The sequence below is a fragment of the Somniosus microcephalus genome, chromosome 5 (assembly GCF_052327205.1).
Source record: "Somniosus microcephalus isolate GS21.2 chromosome 5, FLI_Smic_1.0, whole genome shotgun sequence".
Classification (NCBI taxonomy): Eukaryota; Metazoa; Chordata; class Chondrichthyes; order Squaliformes; family Somniosidae; genus Somniosus; species Somniosus microcephalus.
This window is the reverse complement of record NC_140991.1, coordinates 93,436,282-93,458,473: the sequence shown is the minus strand read 5'-3', so window position 1 is coordinate 93,458,473 and position 22,192 is coordinate 93,436,282. Positions and strand designations below refer to the sequence as shown.

Below are 22,192 nucleotides of genomic sequence, written 5' to 3'. Positions count from 1 at the left end.
TCCTCTCCAAGTCACACACCATCCTGACTTGGAAATATACAGTACCACTGTTCCATCATCATCGCTAGGTCAAAAACCTGGAACTCCCTACCTAACAGCATTGTGGGAGTATCAGCAGCACACGTACTGCAGCGATTCAAGAAGGTGGCTCACCACCATCATCTCAAGGGCAATTAGGGATGGGCAATAAATGCTGGCCTTGCCAGCGACGCCCACATTTTGTGAATGAATTAAAAAAAAACAACTTAACGGCCAAACCTCAATAGCAACTTACAGTCCTGATCTGCTCTCAATTACCTGATTAGGTCAACAAACCTTGAGTAGGTGTAAACAGAAAATGCTGGAAATACTCAGCAGGTCAGGCAGCATCTGTGGAGAAAGAAAACGAGTTAATGTTTCAGGTCGATGACCTTTTGTCAGAACTGGACATTTTTTTCCTAGTTCTGACCTGAAACGTTAACTCTGTTTCACTCTCCGTGGATGCTGCCTGACCTGCTGAGTATTTCCAGCAATTTCTGTTTTTATTTCAGATTTCCAACATCCACAGTATTTTGCTTTTGCTTGAGTAGACATTATTGGTCTACTAACAATTCTCCTGCATGTCATGTCATAGAAAGTATGCTGCTTATTTTTGTAAGTAGCAAACTACAGTCATTGTTTTTAAGCAGGAGGTTCCAACTTTAAAAAGAAAAATAATCTTAAAAGTGCTCCCATTCCTACTGATTCTCCTTTCACTCCTCCTCAAAATAGGACTACAATTTTTATTAACAAGACTGAATTATTGTTCTTGGTAAGACGCCATTTTTAAATTGTTTTCTGCCTTTCTGGGAGTGGGGGTGGGTTTATGGTTGATTTAAAAGTACTTTCTTCTCATCCAAGATTTATTGATCTTACCTCTGGATATCTTGTGTGATGCAGGCTCTGTGTCCACCATATTGGGTAGTACTGTTCTGCTCTCTACAGCTGTGGTGCACTCAGCATTTCCATGTGTATGAATTCTGGAGTCTTCCAAGGGAACATTCCTCACAACATCCCTGAGAAAGCCAAGCATTTTTTGCAGATATTATAAAGAAAATTAGTGTGCTTTATATAGCGAACTACTATGTAATTTGTCCAAAATAACAACAGAAAATGCTGGAAAAACTCAGCAGGCCAGGCAACATCCGTGGAGAGAAATTAGTCAACTTTTCGGGTCAAAACCCTTTGTCAAGACTAAAGAGGCACAGGGAATGAAATAGATTGAGAGGCCAGGCTGGGAGAAAACAAAAGAGAAGAGACATTAAGAGGTATTCAAAACGAGACGAGATGGTGATAGGACTAGTGGAGACAAAAGACAGCTCTAGATTAGGTGTGAAATGCACTGGCAGAATGGGAGACAGCTGCCATGTGGGAGAGAGAGAAAAAGAGAGAAGTGGGGGGGGAGGGAAGGCCAAAACAAAAGGTGTGGATAAAAAATAAGTAAAAATGTAATAGGGGCCGAGGTTATGATCTGAAATTGTTGAACTCGATATTGAGTCCGGAAGGCTGCAAAGTGCCTAATCGGAAGATGAGGTGCTGTTCCTCGAGTTTACGTTGAGCTTCCGTGGAACAATGCAAGAGGCCAAGGACGGTGAGGTCCGAGTGAGAATGGAGCGGTGAATTAAAATGACAGGCAACCGGAAGCTCGGGGTCACCCTTACGGACTGAATGGAGGTGTTCCGCAAAGCGGTCACCCAATCTGCATTTGGTCTCCCCAATGTAGAGGAGACGAGGTGCAGGTATTTTCACATTAATTCAGCAAACTAATTACAGAAAAAAATTTAAGGAATAAATCAACCTATAATTACAAAATTGATGATCAGCACTTTACCAATTATTCTTTCATGCAGAATTAACGTATCTAGAATCTCTAATGTATTTTCCCAATCTTATTCAGTCCCAGTTTCTTTATTATTATTTAACACATTTTCCTACATTACAACAGTGACTACACTTCAAAAGCACTTTGGACATCTCGAGGTAGTAAAAGGCTCTATGTAAATGCAAGTCCTTCTTTCATTTGTTTTTCCTTAATCTTTATATTCGCACCCAAGTTTCAAATGAATCTATTCTATATCATGCATACTTAATTTATACACTTGACAGGTCCTTAAGATGCATTACAATTTTGCTTGATGGTTGCTATCTCAAGTTTCTCAGTTTATCTTCACCAGTTTGTTCCACATGGTTTAAAAAAAAAATCAGATTGATGTCTCATACCTTCATTTTATCCCTTGCTTCAGCTCATAATCAGAATATAAAATGATAGTGATCACAAATAAACAGGTGCCCCTCAAACTCCAGCTTTCACTAACTAATTCAAACATTTTAATTTAATAGTTCTTGAAACATACTTCAAGTACACTGAAACCTATTAATTACAGACACCTAGGGGACGCATGAGTGGTCTGGTTTTTTAAAAAAAGTGTCTGTATTTTCCACAACATTGTAGCAGAGGACCATTGTGATGCAGTCCTTGGACTTTTTGTTGCCTTTACACTGCTTACCAGAGATGGTGAGGGTCTTGTTGAGCAAGGCCAGGAAAAACAAGCCGGTCTCGTCCATGTTATAGATGTTCCTTCGATCACATGACTCAACCATGGACGCAAGATGTTGCTTCCAGTTGCGGAGAACATTGGGGTCGACACTGGCACTCTCGCCAAGATGACTTGGAAGGAGATGGTGTGATGATTGCGGAATGACTCCAGCCACTTATTGGAGGCCTTGAATGTGGCAATGCCTAAATCTGGAAGCATTTTTGTTGAAGGAATGGACCGGAGATGGGGATGGATTGTGACCAAGCACACTGTAACCACTCTTACACTATGGAATTCACTGTACAGGTCAAAACTGTAGCAGGGATACATTTTGACAGGAGAGCAGTGGGATTCATATGCATCAAGGAGGTCACATTTACGTTTCAGGATGCAAGAAACATGAGTTTCAGGTGCCTCTTGTATCTTTTATAATGTAAAATATTTGGGACTGTAATGAAGTATCGTATTTTACAGTTGTTCAGCATTTGCAAGTGTGCGTAGGACCATGTTTCACTGTACTACCACATTAGCAGTTTTAATTTCCCATACTGAATTAAATAGAATGGAGCAGGTGATGTGTTACTGTTGCGAGATGTGGGAGCCGGTGAACCCCATTGAGGCTCACGGTGATTACGTCTGTGACAACTGTCTGCTGCTACAGGAACTCCAGCTCCGTGTTGAAGAGCTGGAGTCTGAGCTTCAGACACTGCGACACATCAGGGAGGGGGAGAAGTACCTGGACTCTGTGTATCAGGAGGTGGTCACACCTATGAAGTTAAGTAATTCAGATGTAGCCCATGGTCAGGGACAGGACGGTGTGACTACGAGTGAGGCAGGTATGGGGATCCAGGAGGTAGAGCTGGAGGAGCCGCAGCCCTTGCTCTTGACCAACAGGTTCGAGGTTCTTACTCCCTGTGGGGACAGGAGCAGGGACTGCAGGGAGGATGAGCAACCTGGCCACAGCACCGTGGAACGGGAGGCCATTCAAGAGGGGGGAGTAAATAGAAATGTTGTAGTGGTAGGGGATAGTATTATTAGGGGGATAGATAGAGTTCTCTGCAGCCGAGGGCGAGAGTCCCGAAGGCTGTGTTGCCTACCCGGTGCCAGGGTTAAGGACATCTCCTCTGGGCTGGAAAGAAACTTGCAGTGGGAGGGGGTGGATCCAGTTGTCGTGGTCCATGTTGGTACAAACGACGTAGATAGGACTAGGAAGCCGGTTCTGTTAAAGGATTATGAGCAGCTAGGGGTCAAATTAAAAAACTGAACCTCAAGGGTAATAATCTCTGGATTATTACCTGAGCCACGAGCGAATTTGGCCAGGACAAATAAAATTAGAGAGTTAAATGCGTGGCTCAAAGACTGGTGTGGGAGAAATGGGTTTTGCTTCCTGGGACACTGGCACCAGTACTGGGGCAGGAGGGAGCTGTTCCGTTGGGATGGGCTTCACTTGGCCAGTGCTGGGACTAGAGTCCTGGCGGATCATATAACTAGGGCTGTAGAGAGGGCTTTAAACTAACTTGTGGGGGGGAGGTTCCTAGAGAACAAATAATAAAAATGACAACAGAGAAGGTCATAGACTTAGGTAGCAGTGGGGAAATTAAAAACCAGAGAGTGTGTCAGGAAGGGGCAGAAGGTATGGAGTAAAAGGTAACGTAATAAAAAGGGCAAAAGCAGGAACTAAGTGTCACAAAACATATTTGAAAGTTCTCTATCTGAATGCACGTAGCATTCGTAACAAAATAGACGAGTTAATGGCACAAATAACTACATATGGGTATGATCTTATGGCCATTACAGAAACATGGCTGCAGGGTGACAATGCCTGGGAATTAAACATACCAGGTTATTTAACGATCAGGAAGGACAGGCAGGAAGGAAGGGGAGGTGGGGTGGCTATGTTAATAAAGGAAGGAATCACTGTAATACAGAGAAATGATATTGGGTCAAAAGATCAGGATAATGAAACAGTTTGGGTGGAGGTAAGGAATAATAAGGGGAAAAAAACACTAGTGGGCATAGTCTATAGGCCTCCGAACAGTTGCAACTCTGTTGGATGGAGTATCAATCAGGAAATAGTTGAGGCTTGTAATAAGGGAACATCTATAATTATGGGGGATTTTAACTATCATATTAATTGGACAAATCAAATTGGGCAGGGCTGCCTTGAGGATGAGTTCATTGAGTGCATTAGGGATGGGTTTCTTGAGCAGTATGTAACTGAACCGACCAGGGGGCAAGCAACCTTAGATCTGGTCCTGTGTAACGAGACAGGATTAATTAAAAATGTCCTAGTAAAGGATCCCCTTGGAATGAGTGACCATAACATGGTTGAATTCCATATTCAATTAGAGGGTGAGAAGGTTGGATCTCAAACAAGCGTGCTAAGCTTGAATAAAAGAGACTATGAAGGTATGAGAGCGGAATTGAGTAGAGTGGATTGGGAAAATAGATTAAAGGGTAAGACGATACATGATCAGTGGTGTACATTTAAGGAGTTATTTTACAACTTCCAAAAAAAAAATTCCACCGAGAAGAAAAGGGTGTAAAAGAAAAGACAGCCATCCGTGGCTAAGTAAAGAAATTAAGGATAGTATTCGACTAAAAACAAGGGCATATAAGGTAGCTAAATCTAGTGGGAGGATTGGGAAAACTTTAAAAGACAGCAAAAAGTAACAAAAAGATTGATTAAGAAAGGGAAGATAGATTATGAAAGTAAATTAGCAAAAAATATAAAAACAGATAGTAAGGGTTTTTATAGTTATATAAAAAGAAAAAGGGTGGCTAAAGTAAATGTTGGTCCCTTAGAGGATGAGACCGGGAAATTAATGGTGGGAAATATGGAGATGGCAAAAAACACTGAATGAATATTTTGTATCAGTCTTTACAGTAGAAGACACTAAGAATATCCCAACACTGGACAAACAGGGGGCTATGGGGGGGGGGGGGAGGAGCTAAACACGATCAAAATCACTAAGGAAGTGGTACTCGGTAAAATAATGGGACTCAAGGCAGATAAATCACCTGGACCTGATGGCTTACATCCTAGCGTCGAGGGAAGTGGTGGTAGGGATTGTGGATGCATTGGTAATAATTTTCCAAAACTCCCTGGAATCAGCAAAGGTCCCGGCAGACTGGAAAACTGCTAATGTAACGCCCTTATTTAAAAGGGGCAGTAGACAGAAGGCTGGAAACTATAGACCAGTTAGCCTAACATCTGTGGTAGGTAAAATATTGGAGTCCATTATTAAGGAGACAGTAACAGGACATTTGGATAATCATAATTTAATAGGACAAAGTCAGCATGGTTTTATGAAGGGGAAGTCATGTTTGACAAATTTGCTGGAGTTCTTTGAGGAAGTAACGTATAGGGTGGATAAAGGGGAACCAGTGGACGTAGTGTATTTAGACTTCCAAAAGGCATTTGACAAGGTGCCACACAAAAGATTATTGCTTAAGATAAAAAATCACGGGATTGGGGGTAATATTCTGGCATGAATAGAGGATTGGCTATCTAACAGAAAGCAGAGAGTTGGGATAAATGGTTCATTCTCGGACTGGCAATCAGTAACTAGTGGTGTTCCACAGGGGTCAGTGCTGGGTCCCCAACTCTTTACAATCTATATTAACGATTTGGAGGAGGGGACCGAGTGTAACATATCAAAGTTTGCAGATGATACTAAGATGGGAGGGAAAGTAGTGAGTGAGGAGGACATAAAAAACCTGCAAGGGGACATAGACAGGCTAAGTAAGTGGGCAGAGATTTGGCAGATGGAATACAAGACTGGAAAGTGTGAGGTTATGCACTTTGGCAGGAAAAATCGTAGAGCAAGTTATTATCTTAATGGCAAGAAACTGGAAAGTACTGAGGTACAAAGGGATATGGGGGTCCTGGTGCACGAAACTCAAAAGGTTAGTATGCAGGTGCAGCAAGTGATCAAGAAGGCCAATGGAATGTTGGCTTTCATTGCTAGGGGGATAGAATATAAAAATAGGGAGGTATTGCTTCAGTTGTACAAGGTATTGTTGAGACCGCACCTGGAATACTGCATACAGTTTTGGTGTCCATACTTAAGAAAAGACATACTTGCTCTCGAGTCAGTACAAAGAAGGTTCACTCGGTTAATCCCGGGGATGAGGGGATGGACATATGAGGAGAGGTTGAGTAGATTGGGACTCTACTCATTGGAGTTCAGAAGAATGAGAGGCGATCTTATTGAAACATATAAGATTGTGAAGGGGTTGGATCGGGTGGATGCGGGGAGGATGTTCCCGATAATGGGTGAAACTAGAACTAGGGGGCATAGTCTTAGAATAAGGGGCTGCTCTTTCAAAACTGAGATGAGGAGGAACTACTTCACTCAGAGGGTGGTAGGTCCATGGAATATGCTGCCCCAAAAAGCTGTAGAAGCTACATCATTACATAAATTTAAAACAGAAATAGACAGTTTCCTAGAAGTAAAGGGAATTAAGGGTTAAGGGGAACGGGCAGGAATTTGGACATGAGTCTAGGTTCGGATCGGTCATGGCCCTGTGGGTAGCGGAGCGGGCCCAGGGGCCGTGTAGCCTGATCGTGCTCCTATTTCGTGTGTCTAATTCTGTTAGATTCAGGAGATGGTTCTGTGATAGTAGATTGGCGGTTAGGATCAGATCAGCCATGATCTTATTGAATGGCGGAGCAGGCTCGAGGGGCCGATTGGCCTACTCCTGCTCCTATTTCTTATGTTCTTATACAAAAGGGGTCTTCTTTCTCAATTGAGAAATTTGGGAATTGTATCTTATAACAAAAGAACTTCTACCAACACAAGCAAGAAACCTGAACTGCATGGCAGTGATGATAATTGGGAAGAGCCCAAAAATCTAGCAGCCTACCTGTGCATCACATAGGCTACAAGGGCAGATATTGTTAAGTCAGAAAGTTCTATTCCAGACATACGTCAGTGACCAGATGTGGGATAGCAAAGATCGCTAATGGCAATAATGTGCTAGAACTATTACCGATAATATAAAACCAGACTGAATCTGCACAGACTGAAATAGCAGGAAAAATTCAGTCCATCCAGAATCTAGTCACGTCATCATGATAGAAATGTCACCTCTTGCCAGCCCATACATCAGCACAGGGCATAGTTCTTGATTAGAGGTCAACTTCAGTTAGGTTCACTCAGTCAAAAACAGGTGTCAATACACTAAATTTACATATTTTTCTATGTAAATTACATTTACATTTATTAAAACCTTCATTGTGAAGTATTCTAATTCTTAAATGACTAGAATTCCAAAACATACTCACTGAATAAAGGGTTCAACAGGTGAGGAACATTCTGGTAAGCCATGTGGCAAATCATCCTCTTCAAAGTTGCTTAGATCCTTCCCTATAGAATCAGGAATAATTCTCAAATTCTGCAACAAAAAGAACACATTTGAAGTACTAAAATGGTTCTACACTCTTTTTGCATTCCTCACAATGTACTATAATTTCCTGTTGACTGTCACTTTTATGTTACAGTTCATAATTTTATTACAATTAGTCAGTACAAAAGTTATGTTTTTAGTGCAAAATATGGACACTTCTCAGAGAGGAAAGCCAACAGGTATGGAGCTGACCATGATTGATGACCTATAAAAGATTAAAGAGTGGAAAGCCTCAGAGACCCTGTATCTCATACATAAAATTAAGAGACAATTTCACACATCTTCTCACTAGATTTCTGCACATTCACTTAAACATTTTCCATTGCATTTCAGTTGTATCAGTTGCAAGATAGCTTAGAGCATATCATCTGAAACAGCCAAAACATGTAGCATCATCCGAGATTGCCATGATACTGTAACCTAGAGAAATTATATATGTTTCTTCACATCAAGCAATTATTCCTATGGTAGACACTACTTCTTAAAACTAAATTCTTATGAAAAACAGAGAAACATGAAGATTCCCACATTTACCAGGAGACCAAATTCCTGAAAATTAACAGTTTATAAGGAGAGCTCTGTTGCCTTCTCAGGATGACTATTACTAGATCACACTCTTAACATCCCAGGCTCCAAGTACATGTAGATTAGCATTACAATCATGCATGCATCCATGCAATTATCACTGACTGAAAGTCAAATGAAACAAATTTACTACAACAAGCAGTAAATGCTCATCTACCTGCAGCCACATAGGTTTTCTGTGATAGAAACATAGAAGATAGGAGCAGGAGTAGGCCATTCGGCCCTTCGAGCCTGCTCCGCCATTCAATGAGATCATGGCTGATCATCCAAACCCTAGCACCCGGTCCCTACACCGACCGCCATCCCACCCAAGCCCTATCCCCGTAACCCCACGTATTTAATCCCCCCTAACACTAAGGGTCAATTTTTTTTTTAAATCATGGCCAATCAACCTAACCCGCACATCTTTGGACTGTGGGAGGAAACCGGAGCACCCGGAGGAAACCCACGCAAACACGGGGAGAATGTGCAAACTCCACACAGACAGTCACCCGAGGCCGGATTTGAACCCGGGTCCCTGGCGCTGTGAGGCAACAGTGCTAACCACTATGCCACCGTGCTGCCCAGAAAGTTTGAAAGTATCCATTTCCTAACTAGCTCCCGGCATACTGTCCGAATGACCATTTTTACCATGCAAATGTAACAAGCGAGCTCACTCCTTTCAGGTGACTGAAAGAACTAGTGAAACTAAACTTAAATTACATCTTTCAAAATATGATTTTCTTATAAGCACTATAATTGATAATGTTTGTTAATCACTAAACTTTTTCACTATCAAAATCAGATGCAACTGACAGAAATTCAAAATATCTGCTAGCAGCAAACTACTGCTTTAAAGTCAATGAATTCCAAATGCTAATCAAAATAGTTTCCCAATTTTAAAAGAAAACACTTCCAAGATTCTAACACAAAGAAAATCTTGAACAAAAAGCAAAAATCCGTAGATGCTGAAAATCTGAAATAAAAACCAAAAATGCAAGAAACACTCAGCAGGTCAGGCAGCATTTGTGAAGTGAACATATTGGGTGCAGACCAGTTTTTACAAAGGGCCTGCACCCAAAATGTTTATTTGTCTGTTCTCTCCATAGATACTGCCTGACCTGCTGAATGTTTTCAGCATTTTCAGTTTTTGTTACAAATAAAATCTTGGACATTTTAAATGAACAAATGTGATGAATACACAGAACTATTGTCAAAACATTGCATGCGCGATGAAAGAATGGGGCATTTGCTATTTTCTATAAATTCAAAACTTTCATGTGTTACTTGTGCTCAGAAAATTATAAAGCACATGTACAAATAAGTGTGGCAATGCATTGAGAGATGTGTAGATTCTCACACCGGTAGAATATCGAGAAAAAAATATTCTGCAGGATTTACTACAAAATCCCATGCATTGCATTTCCTTCACTGCACTTTTAAAAAGGAAATACTGCAATTTTCTTACAGATCTTGCACAGGGGCCAAGGAGGTTAGCAGTCAGCAGAAAATTATGAAGTTACTTTAGAGGCTACTTTCAAAATGGACAGCTTAGTCTGAAATAAAAATTCAACATGTCAGATTGTCTAATTTGTAGTTACTTTTATTATCTGAAAGCACACTTCACATGCTATAGAATTAAGCCCAGGTTGACAGCATCGAACAGAGACATCACAGCCGTTTAAAATGTTTTGACATCAGTAAGAGCAAGAAATTGCTCACGTGATCTTCACTTTCCACAAGCTAACATATCTATATTAAAATTCCTCTGTAAACTTACCAGTAAGAAGCAACCAAACCAATCATATTAATTACCCAAGAACAGAAGGGCTCACAATGAGATATCTGCAGTTATAAGACATATCAAACTGCAAGTTTTCTTTGGCTGAAGTTTCAAGCTCTAATGGGGTACCACAAACTTCTGTTTTCATATGAGATTCTCATTCAAGTCAGGATAATGTTTTAATAATTAACATTAGTAATATGCAGCTTGAATCTTTCAATATCAAAAGTTTATGAGCAGAACGCATCAGTGCCAACATTTCAGTACTATGTTTCCTACATGATGAAGTGACAATATGAGATCACACATTTTCCCAATGAGCTGGCAATCTCAGCTAGTCCACTTGCAGAAAACCAGCTCCACAAAGACTGAAGAGGAGAAAAAAAAAAACTGTGCTGCTGTTGTGCACTTCCCAGCAAGGAGTTCAAGGGTGGCAGACACCCAGGAAAAGATTAATTTTCCCCTCGTCTCGTTTGGGAATGGTGCATGTCAAGGGGAGGAAGGTAACCTGAAGAGATATAAAAACAAAATAATGTAGAATAAAAGCTGTGAGAGGGAGAAAAAAATGGAATTCCTATGAATGCCCAAAACTTTGTAACAAACTAATTTTTGTCTACATATAAAATAGTATTTATGAAGAAAATGCGATATTTACTAAAAGAGTTAGTTTTTCTCTCAAAGATCCTCAGTGATTTGATCTGCAGCATTACAAGGAAACAAACAAGTCTGTTTCTTTGTAAAGAACTCCCCCTTCAAATATGAGTAGTAGCTGGTAATATTCCTACCCCTTCAGAAATCTTCCACATACACATATGCCAAAGCAATACTACATTATAAAAAAATGCATGTGGGAAACTGTGGAGAAGAAAACCAAAGCACAACAGTAATCTTCATATGATCATGTCTTCAGACCATTTACTAGCTGCATAGGAAGTGACCTGAGAAAAAAGGTTGTGGTTACAACTTTAGAAGGTATTCCGGAAAGGCCAAATGACTACTTCTCTTCCAGCGAAACCATAATCATCTCATGTTGTACCTCAATTTCATTTTTGCCCTTGGAAATCCTCAGATTGCAAACATTTGTAAACCCTACTGAAAAATAATGTTCGGCAGCCTTTTTGAAACCCCTTACATATCATGAAACTGTAGCAATTTAAGGCATATGCTATTTATTGACTACAAAAAGCCAGAATAAAATGAATAGGCTTGGTTTTGCTCATGTACCTCAACTTGCTCTGGGATAGGATTTTCAAGCTTCCTCTTTAGCATGAGAATGTAGAACATCATAGCCTGCCGTTCCCGTTTCAAGGACAATATGACATCGCATGCTCCTCTCAGTTTCTTCTTTTCTTCTTCGAGAGACAGAGCTAGGTTTTGGTTGTTTGCTTGGATACTTTTAACAAAAGAGCGCTCACCTGTTAAATTTAAACACATTATTAATAATTGAAAATGGCCGTTAAAAACTGAAAATTAACGTTCTGTAGAAATAAAACTGCACACCTACTTAGTACATTGGTTTTAACTTTTGAAGTCAAGGTTTGCTTAGCCCTGTTGATTTTAGTCTGATTCTGATTCCGTTTCTCTTTCATTCGTTCCTTGATAGCTTCCAGACTTTCCTGGAAAGAGATCTTTTGACATCTTTCAAAGGCCATCTTCTTTCTTCATCCCTTAATACCAGACAACATAAGAAAATATCATGGTAAAAAGCATTATAGGGATACAACAAAACATGAAATGAGAAAATCCCACTCCTTGCACTTCTTTTCCTAGAACTAGATCCATCACTGCCTCCTTCCTTGTTGGATTAAAAACATAGAAACCCCTACCCTTCTTTACCATATAAATTATTTTTAAATGGTGGGGCAGAGAAACAGGAACTACACAAGAGGTCAGAGTCAGAGGAACGGAGACTTCTGTTTCGGGGGGGTTTGTAAGGCTGGAGGAGGTTAGTAGGTCTCTTTCAGTTTCATCATTAACTACTTCAATACCATTGAGTACACCCGTCATCTGTGTAGCACTTTACACTAGTTTGCATTACATTTCATATGCCATTGTTCTGTCCACTTAAATATGCTGTGAAACTCATTTTGTAATTTCTGAGCAGTCTCTTCCTATTCCACTCTCCCTCCTCGTTAGGTATCCTCTGCAAATTTGACCACTTTGCTTAGAGTTTCTGAATCCAGGTCATTTATGTAAATTTCAAACCGTTGTTTCAGCACCGAAACCAGAGGCATCCCACTCAGTACTTACCCTACCCCAAACTCTGACGTAACAGGCTGGATTTTAATTCAGGGGCGGGTTGGTGTCGTGAAATCCGCATTTCGTGTTATCCACACGAATATAAATCGATGTGGGAGATTGATGCTATTTTAACTTAATTGTCCAATTGAGTTCCAGCGTGTGGCAACCCTTGGCAAATGAGTTTTTCCAGTCAGAAAGTTGCATCTTAGGACGTCATCATTGCTGCTGCATTTAAGGTCTGCAACAAGCCTTGCTTCTTCTGCAGACTGCCAACCTTTTGGCATTTACTGTTAGAGGAACCTGGAGTCACAATGGCCAGCGACAGACCTAGGGCTGCTCCCAGGTTTGACGACGTTGCCCTGCAGGCTCTGGTTGAGGGAGCTAGATCTCATAAGGAGGTGCTCTTCCCTTCATCAGGGAGGAAGAAGCCTCCCCAGCAGACCAAGGCTGTGTGGTTGCAAGTGGCAGAGGAGGTCAGCTCCTTAACAGTTACCCACAGAACCTGGATACAGTGCAGGAAGAGATTTCATGACATTGTGCGTACTGGAAAAGCAAGTATGAATTTCCCATCACCCTCAATCTGATCCCCATTGCCTTTCCTCACCAGCACTCAACTTTAGCAATTTCTTCCTCCACATCCCACTTGACACTGACATCCATGCACCCTTACCCATTCCCTTTCTCTCTATGCTCACATTCACCGAACTATTCGACTATGCAGCCCTCACACTCCCTATCACTGTGATGCTATGAAAACAACCGACAACACACAGGGAGGGCCCTTGGTCTTGCCACCTCACGCCATCTTTGTCTCCTTCTAAGTATCTATGCTATGGAATCTCTACACTCACTCCTTCATTCTCACTCAACCTCCACTTGTCTCCCTCATTGCAGGAAAAGAGAGCTCACAATAAAAGGGAAAGAGCCAGGACAGGAGGAGGGCCACCCTCAGTAGCCCCTGGGAGGATGCGGTCCTGGAGATCGTAGGACTGGAGGATGAGGTGCAAGTGGGGGACGGACAGACGGGTGCATCACAGCAAGCTGGTGACAGAATAGTTTTACATCTCTCTCATTGACATTGCATGAGTCGCTGATAATGATTCTGACGCTCTAACAGTTGGACTTATGATCATCTGCAATATGCAATGTGCATGTAACCTTGACCTCACATCTCCAACTCTTTCCTTTACTCCCCCACAGGACCATCGAGAGCCCCCGTCCCCACTGTCCAGGAGGAAGAGCCTGAGCTTCCAGACTCCTCAGAGGAAGCTGCAACCTCCGAGGGCGCAGTGTCAGCAGAATTCACCGCACCCAGCACCAGCGCAGACACTCACACCTCGGTGGGACCTTCAGGACACAGAGTAGTGTTGTCGCCTGGTGTATCACAGCTCACAAGTGAGCATCAGCAGATTGTGGAGACAGGGACAGCAGTGGAGAGCCCTTGTTGGAGGGCGCAGGACTCTGCCAGCTCGGCTCAGTTGCATGTCGACCCTCTGCCTCTGGGTCCATCCACAAGATCAGCGGTGCTGGAACTCCAGGAACAGATGCAGGAGTCTCTGGCAGGTTTTGTCTCCAGGGTCGCCGCGAGTGTGGAGCGAATGGAGTCCATAGCGAACATGAGCAGAGCCTTTGTGGAATCATTGGCGCATGAACGCATCACCATGGAAAGGATGGCAACCTCCATGGAGGTGATAAATCGCCAGAGTGCAGAAAACATGGCGAGTGCTCAGAATAGAATGACATCTCTGGAGGAGCGATGTGCATCTATTGAGCAGAGAAACCAGACCTTCATGGAAATCCTTCGGAGTAGGACTGCCAGTGCAGATACGGGTCTCCATGGCCCCCCCTGATGTGCAGCAAGGTGCTCTCAAGCCACTTGCAAGCGCTGAGGGGGACCTGACCCATGAGAGGGAAGTTGGTGGCAGACATCAAGGAAGTGGGGGCTCCTCTCCAAGCGCTCACACTTCCATGCCACTTCAGAGCCCTCGGTCAGAGCCCCACCAGAGTCCACACCCAGCTGAGATCGGCGTTTTAACCGCTGCACAGCCGCAGGAGCAGCAGACTGTTGACGAGCCCTCACAGGTTTGCAACCCCAGAGGACGCCCGCCAAAAGGGGTCGAGACAAGAGCAGCAGGAAAGTGAGCAAGGGGCCTCCACATTTGCTGAAGCCACAGGGGAAGCACCACGTAGGAGCACACGTTAAGAGAAAGATACTGCACAAATAGTCACAAGGGTAGTCACTTGGGTGAAATTTGATGTTTTATATGAAAAAGCCATCAGATCAATAATGTTAATAAAAAATCTGTTGGCTACTGCTGTAGTTGTGGCATGTGTCATTTTGCAAATGGGACTTTCACACTGAGGGCTTAAGATTACTTGGAATTGTCATTATGGTGGTCAAATTGCTAGGAGTCAGCTGGTTCTTGGCCATTGTCGATGCTCCGGTAAGAAGATGCGAGGCAAAAGTCCTTCAGTGGCGAGGCAAAAGTCCTTCAGTGGCTAGGCTAAGCAAATCTGGCAATGTGTGCGTTCCTTGCATCCCGGGCAGCTATGTTCTCGCATACTGCTACCGCTGGTTGATGGGCCTCAGCAAGATGTTAGTTTTCGCTCTCCTCCTCCTTCCCTCATCTGAGGAGGATTAAGTGAGGAGCCACTTGGTCCTCAGGAATCTGCAAGCCACGACGCTGTGCTATGTTGTGAAGTGCACAGCAAACCACGACGATCCTGGAGACCCTGGCTGCTGAGTACTGCAGGGCTCCACCTGATCTATCCAGGTATGTGTAGCACATCTTCAGCAAACCGATGGTTTGCTCGATAATGGCTCTGGTGGACATGTGGCTGGAGTTGTAGCTCTCCTCAGCTTCGTTGGATGGGCTCATCAACGGCGTCATTAGCCACGTCCTCAGGGGATAGCCCTTGTCTCCAAGTATCCATCTGTTAAGTTGGTCTGACGGACTGAATAGCGGAGGCACACTAGACTGGCACAGTATGAAGGAGTCATGGCAACTGCCAGGGTACTTGGCACAAACATGCAAAATTTCCTTCTTGTGGTCACACACCAGCTGAACCTTGTCGTTGACAAAAATACCTGGACTGCGATGGGGTGCCTTAAGGGCCACATGTGTGCAGTCAACGACGCCCTGCACCCTTGGAAAGCCTGCCAGATTAGCTAATCCAACCGCACGCGCTGTCACACTTGCTTGATCCTTGGTGAAATGGATGTGATTGTGCGCATTGGCAAAGAGGGCATCGGTTACCTGTGTGATGCAAGTGTGTGTGGCCGCCTGGGAGATGCCGCTGATGTCTGCTGCTGATCCCTGGAATGAGCCTGAGGCAAAAAAGTTGATTGCGGTGGTGACTTTGACGGCCACTGGTACGGGTTGTCCACCTGGTCCTCTGGGCTCCAGGTCTTGTTGCAGCATTGCGCAGATGTCACCCACTACCTCTCGCGAAAGTCAGAGCCACCTTTGGCACTGCTGCTCAGACATGTTGAGGTAGCTGACCCTGTGTCTGTAGACCCTGTTTGGGGGGGTATCTCCTGCGCTGCCGGGCTTCCATGCGCTGGCCCCTTCTGGCCTGTGCAGCTTCAGGTGGGTGAGCAGCAGCTTGGCGCTCCTGTTGTTGCTGCTGATGTTGGTGCTGCTGTTGTTCCTGGTTCTGCTGGTGCCGCGGCTGGTCTTCGTCCTCATCTGATGTCCAGAAGGGAAGGAAATAAATGGCTCCCATGCTTCTGGTATATGCCTCAGTTGAGGAAGCGCTCAGTCAAGGTGGCGAGAGGGGTTTCCCAGGAGGTCACACTGGAGATGGGTGTCAGGCTCCAAACTTCCACAGCTGTGGTTGTGCCTTCTAAAAGTTCCCCCAGACCGGAGACAACAAAGTCCTGCCACCTGCAAATGATGGCTGATCAAATCTCCTCTTTAATGCAGCTGATAGTCAGCAATCCACTTGTGCTTCCGCCAGGTTTCACCGTCGTGTTTCATGCGCTCGGCTAGTTAAGGAAAAAGCATTTCACTGACTGGATTTCACTTGTTGTATTTGGTTATGTGACAAATAAAATTGAAATTGAAATGGCATTATAGAGCCAATTTAGTGGTTAAGGGCCTTAACGGCCTATCCCGCCTCTTGGAGGCAGGACGGAGACGGGACCACTAGACACAAATTATTTTAAATTGCTTGGGGGCGGGCTTGGGCCCGCCCGCCAGTTTATGCAATTTTAACCCCCCCACACGCCTCCAATCCCGCCTCCACGGCCCAATGAAAATCCTGCCCAACGCCTCTAATGAGTGCTCATTTCTGACCCTTAAGCCAGTTTCTTATCCTTTCCCAAGGTTTAGAAAGAAAGACTTTCATTTATATGGTGCCTTTCACAACCACTGGACGTCCCAAAGCACTTTACAGCCAATGAAGTACTTTTTGAAGTATAGTCACTGTTGCAATGTAGGAAACGCGGTAGCCAATTTGCACACGGCAATGTGATAATGACCAGTAAATCTGTTTTAGTGATGTAGGTTGAGGGATAAATATTGGCCAGGATACTGGGGATAACTCCCCTGCTCTTCTTCAAAATAGTGCCATAGGATCTTTTACGTCCACCTGAGAGAGCAGACGAAGCCTCGGTTTAACATCTCATCCGAAAGACGGCACCTCTGACAGTGCAGCACTCCCTCAGTACTGTGCTGGGGTGTCAGCCTAGATTTTTGTGCTCCAGTCTCTGGAGTGGGACTTGAACCCACAAACTTTGGACTCAGAGGAGAGGGTGCTACCCACTGAGCCACAGCTGACACTAGGCTAATTCAGAGGAAAAAAGGATTCCAATAAATTCCTCTCCAACCTCCAAGGACAATCATAAACAAGTTCCAGGAGATAACAAGGTACATCACCAACATTTTCTATGTAACGATATCAGCAACCTCCAGGAATGCACTGAGCTCCCTTTTGAAGGTCTGCAGCAAATCCACACTCACTGAATCAGCCTGCAACTTACTGCAAACGATTATGACCCTCTGCGAAAAGAAAAACCTCCTGACACTGGTTTACCCTGAAGCCCCACAGCTTTGAGTTCATTAAAAAAGAGTCCCAGAAGAAAAACTGTTAAAAGTCTTTTGGAAGTTAAAGGTAAATCATATTATAGGGATTACCATAATCCACTCGGGAGATAGGACGGCCAAAGAAGCAGTTCACCAGACGGAGGGAGGGCTCGCATCCTATTCCTGCTGCAGAGAGTACATAGTATAGACGACGGATGGCTATACATCAGGAACTTCTAGGTGCACTGGGTTGCTTGTCAGTGGACCTCTGCACAATGGCAGAGTGAATAGAGAAGTCCAGCTCCAACTTGTATGGGGTCTACATGCAGGCTATCAGAACATTGCAGTCAACCACGAAGTGGTCACCTCCGTGAACACTGCAGGGAAGCCCACAACGACGGAGCCTCTGGTGCAAGCAATGACAGCTTTGCTGGGAGCTCAGACTGCAGCCATCTCCTCTGGCTTTCAAGCAATGAGAGATTATGGAAAGTGGCTTCGAGAGTCTCACATTACACCTACCAACCCGGACTCTGGATTCTCCCAGTTTATATTAAATTGATTGAAGTCTCATCAAAATAACTTTCCTGTTCTCGCATAACCTTCCTATTGGCTGGGGTGGTTTTCTTTGGAAATTATGAACGGCCTAGATGTAAAGTAATTAGAGGGGAGTTGAGGAGAGCATTTTTCACCCGGAGGGTGGTGGGGGTCTGGAACTCACTGCCTGAAAGGGTGGTAGAGGCAGGAACCCTCATCACATTTAAAAAGTACTTGGATATGCACTTGAAGTGCTGTAACCTACAGGACTATGGACCAAGAGCTGGAAAGTGGGATTAGGCTGGATAGCTCTTTTTCGGCTGGCACAGACGTGATGGGCCGAATGGCCTCCTTCAGAGCCGTAAATTTCTATGATTCTATTGTTTCATAAAGCAAACTATAGCATACCCCCAATAGAAGCTTGATTTTTTTTTAGCATTAGAGATGTCTAACCTGAATAGTTCATTCTGTTGCTTTCTACCTCCCCGATCAACTTCTTTTGCCTCCAGGTGTCCCATGACATTGAGATACACCAATTCTGTTTTGTTTACTTTATCTTTTCTAAATACTCTATACTCCTGAATGTTATATTCATTTCCATCCTCTGGATGTAGCCACATTTCTGATATTCCCACTACATCGTAGTTCCCTACCTCTGCAACAGCCACTGTATGAAAAAGACTGACAGAAAAAAGGCCAGCTAGTCTATCAAGCCTGTCCCATTCAATCATGCCCCTCCTCAATGCTCCATATCCACCAGCTACCCTGGCAGAAGCAAAAGAAAAACAGAAGAATCTTAGGCTAATTCAGAGAAATAAAGGATTCCAGGAAATTCTACTCCAGCCTCCAAGGACAATCATAAACGAGTTCCAGGAGATAACAAGGTACATCACCCACATCCCACCTACTTTTTCTATGCAGCGATATCGGCATCCTCCAGGAATGCACTGAGCTTTCTTCTAAAGGTCTGCAGCGAATCCGCACTCGCTGAATCAGCCAGCAACTTATTGCGAAGGGTTATGACCCTCTGTGAAAAGAAAAACCTCCTGACATCTAACCGAGTTATATCCTTCTGTAACTTATACATATGCCCATTTGTTCTCCCTAACTTAATTCAAATAATCTATCCACATGGACACAATCCAGTCTCCTCTTCATTTTAAAAACCATCAAATTACCCTAAAGTCTATACTTTTTAAAAAAAGAGTAAGGGTCAATGTTCCCCCTAATTGTTTTGGGTGCGTGTTCCCTTTAACGGGCTGCGCAGTCCATTTAAAGTTTTGCGCATGCGCAAAATTTCACATTTGAAAAACCGGTCCCGGGCTGCACGGGACCAGCAGACAGCTGCGCAGCTTAGAGGGAATGTTGATAGGGAACCCGCGCAACAGATTTAATGCTTGGCATTAGCCCTAAACATGTGTACACTATATTTATCTACATTAAATGTTGTCTGTCTCTCATTTCTCTTTTAAACAAACAGTGAAATAGTATATATTAACTTGTTTAGAAGGTTAATGTGCCAAATTTGCACCAATATTGTTTCACAGCAAATCTGCACTATAGTTAAGGCTAATTAAAAAGCTTTATTACTGATTTCCACCACAAATTTGAGGGGTTTGGGTAGTGGATTAGTTAAAAAAATCTTTTCCAATTTGCCATCAAAAATCTGTTAGTTTCCTACCTAAAATGGGGTTGAGTAATGCATGTGCATCACATCCATGACATCAGGACATGCACTTTGTGCTACAAATGCAGATCTGACATCATAAATATAATAAGCCCTATTTTTTGCATAAAAGAAACAATCTACTGCAGTCTATGCCTAGTGTGTTGTTGCAGTGGTAATCTCTGAATGCCCCTTTGCTTCCCATCAAACTCTGATGCAAAAAATATTTTTGTACAGGTCAGCTACACTTGGAGAAAGAAATCATAAGTAAACATACACTGTCTGTCTGATGCGTATTCTCTATTATTATGACTGCCAGCTTTTATTTTTAAACCTCTATCCTTCAACTGTATTGTTGGAGATTTTAGGTACAAGGATAAATACATAATAAAATCACATTTATCTCATTTTTAATTAGAATAAGAAAGGTCATTAGGCCCATGAAAGTGGTGTCCATGAAATGTGTAAATAACTGTGGATTGTCATTTGGCATAGCATGGCCTTTTTTTAATTTTATTTAAGTCTTTGCTTTTTTCTGAGCGATTTTAAAAATAAAACCTAATTGTTATTTAAATTTATCCAGGTTTTCGCAATCCAACTTTTTCCCCTTTGATTTTCTCATTGTTTTGATGCAAAAAAAAAAATGAAAAACCACTCGAAAAAGATTTTAATTGGCAATAAAAACTGACTTTAAACGAGCCTTCAAATATAAAGCAACCAAACTGTATTCTGATTCAGCTGGTTTCTCCCCAGTGAGGTTACCAAAGTATGTACCTGTATGTACTAATGCAGCAGTAGTGTTGATCAGGCCCAGTATAAACACTGTAGCCAGCAGGATACTCAAGACACCAACAAGCCTTATGACCAGGTCAATTATTTTACAATGGCCAAAAATGTCTGTTTCACTTTCATGTGTCTGAGATTTTTGGGGGATGAATGTCAAATTCCATCGTTACTACATGGGATTTGCATCAGTGTTTTGAGGAATTAAATTCCATTAAATCAATCAGCTGTTTAAAAAACCCCACCATTTTATGGCTTTACAGCCAATATATTTATGTAGCGTTGTATGCCAAAGCTTTGTTATGTCAATTTTATCCCACAATAGCACATTAGATGAATAACCAATGAATCTGTTTTGGTAGTGTTGGTTGGAGAAGTGTTGGCTAACTTCCTGCTCCTCTTCAAGCAGTGCATGTGATCCTTACATCCATTTGAACCATCAAATGGGGCTTCTTCTGTTTATCATATTTGAAGCATAGCATCTCCAATAATCCAGTTCCTTTGTTAAGGAAAAAAATACCATGTATTTATATAGCACCTTGTGTGCTCTGGACATCCCCAAACACTTCACAGCCAATGGATTACTTTTGAAGTACAGTCACTATAGTCACACAGCTGCCTCAGTACTACACTGCAGTTTCACCTGACATTATGGCCATGATTTTGTGGTTCGTGGCGAAGGAACGACGCTTGCTGTTCACTACGCGGACAGCTGCCCAGAGTTTTTGTGGGCTTCTGATTCAGCGCAGTGCCCTCTACAGAGGATCGATGGCATCTGTAAGCAGGACAAGAACAGCGAGGCTCTTCAACCAATCAGATTGAAGAATCATCACTGAGACACATACAGTCTAAAAGCAGGAAGTATAAACCAGGAATTATGAATTCGTTTTAAATAACATACAGAAAGTGAAATAAAGATTGGGAAAGAAAGATGGGATTAAGAGCGAGAGATAAAAGAGACAGACAGGAAAAGTAAAAAAAAATTGTATTTGTTTTAAAATCTTCAACACTAATTAAATTCTGAAGGAATGAGACTCCACACTTAATTTCAGGGCCAGATCTGTTATTTGGCAGCAATTATCACACTGTGGCGGAGCCACCAAAGGACTCAGAGCGGTTGTACATAATTCCTTTAACAGCAATGTAGTTACTGTCTGTGCCTGTACCTTTAATTACACTGTTTGACTGTACAATGTCTAGTTACCTTTACAGCACGGTTTCAACGCGATGACGTCATGCCGTTAATCACGTGATGCCCCAATGGCGGGAAGAACATGATGACGTCAGTCTTCTGACCAGAGGATCAGTCCTCGTGGAGCCCTCAAGGAGAGTAGACCTGTTATTGATGTGTTCTAGCAGTTTCCAGTTTAAACTCGTTTGGTTTCATTAAAGTTCATTATTTTAATTGCCGGAGTCGAACTCAGTCTTTTGATAGGAACCTCTGTTCCTACATTGGTGACCCCGACTTCTACGAACGATTTTCGTGGAAGATTCGACATGGACACGAACGCCGTCACGCTGAAACTGCCACAATTCTGGGAGCAACAACCAGACGCCTGGTTCATCCAGGCTGAAGCCCAGTTCGCCATTTGGAACATCAACGTGGATCAGACCCGTTATTATTACG

At 43.0% G+C, this 22,192-nt stretch overlaps 1 protein-coding gene across 5 annotated transcripts in view; it reads right to left on the bottom strand.

Annotated features, from left to right (window-relative positions):
• Positions 1 to 22,192, bottom strand: part of LOC147117208 (shugoshin 1-like) — a 47,023-nt gene that overhangs the window by 11,287 nt on the left and 13,544 nt on the right. For 4 of the 5 annotated variants that reach the window (XM_085988001.1, XM_085988003.1, XM_085988002.1 and 1 more), the window contains exons 2-5: positions 11,819 to 11,981; positions 11,539 to 11,729; positions 7,846 to 7,955; positions 895 to 1,034 (exon numbers count right to left, since the gene is read on the bottom strand). In XM_085988001.1, the coding sequence (XP_085844127.1) occupies positions 895 to 1,034; positions 7,846 to 7,955; positions 11,539 to 11,729; positions 11,819 to 11,966 (589 nt within the window). In that variant the 5' untranslated portion in view covers positions 11,967 to 11,981. Of the gene's footprint in view, positions 1 to 894; positions 1,035 to 7,845; positions 7,956 to 11,538; positions 11,730 to 11,818; positions 11,982 to 19,024; positions 19,047 to 22,192 lie in introns of those variants that run through there. The other variant, XM_085988004.1, reaches the window with a different exon arrangement.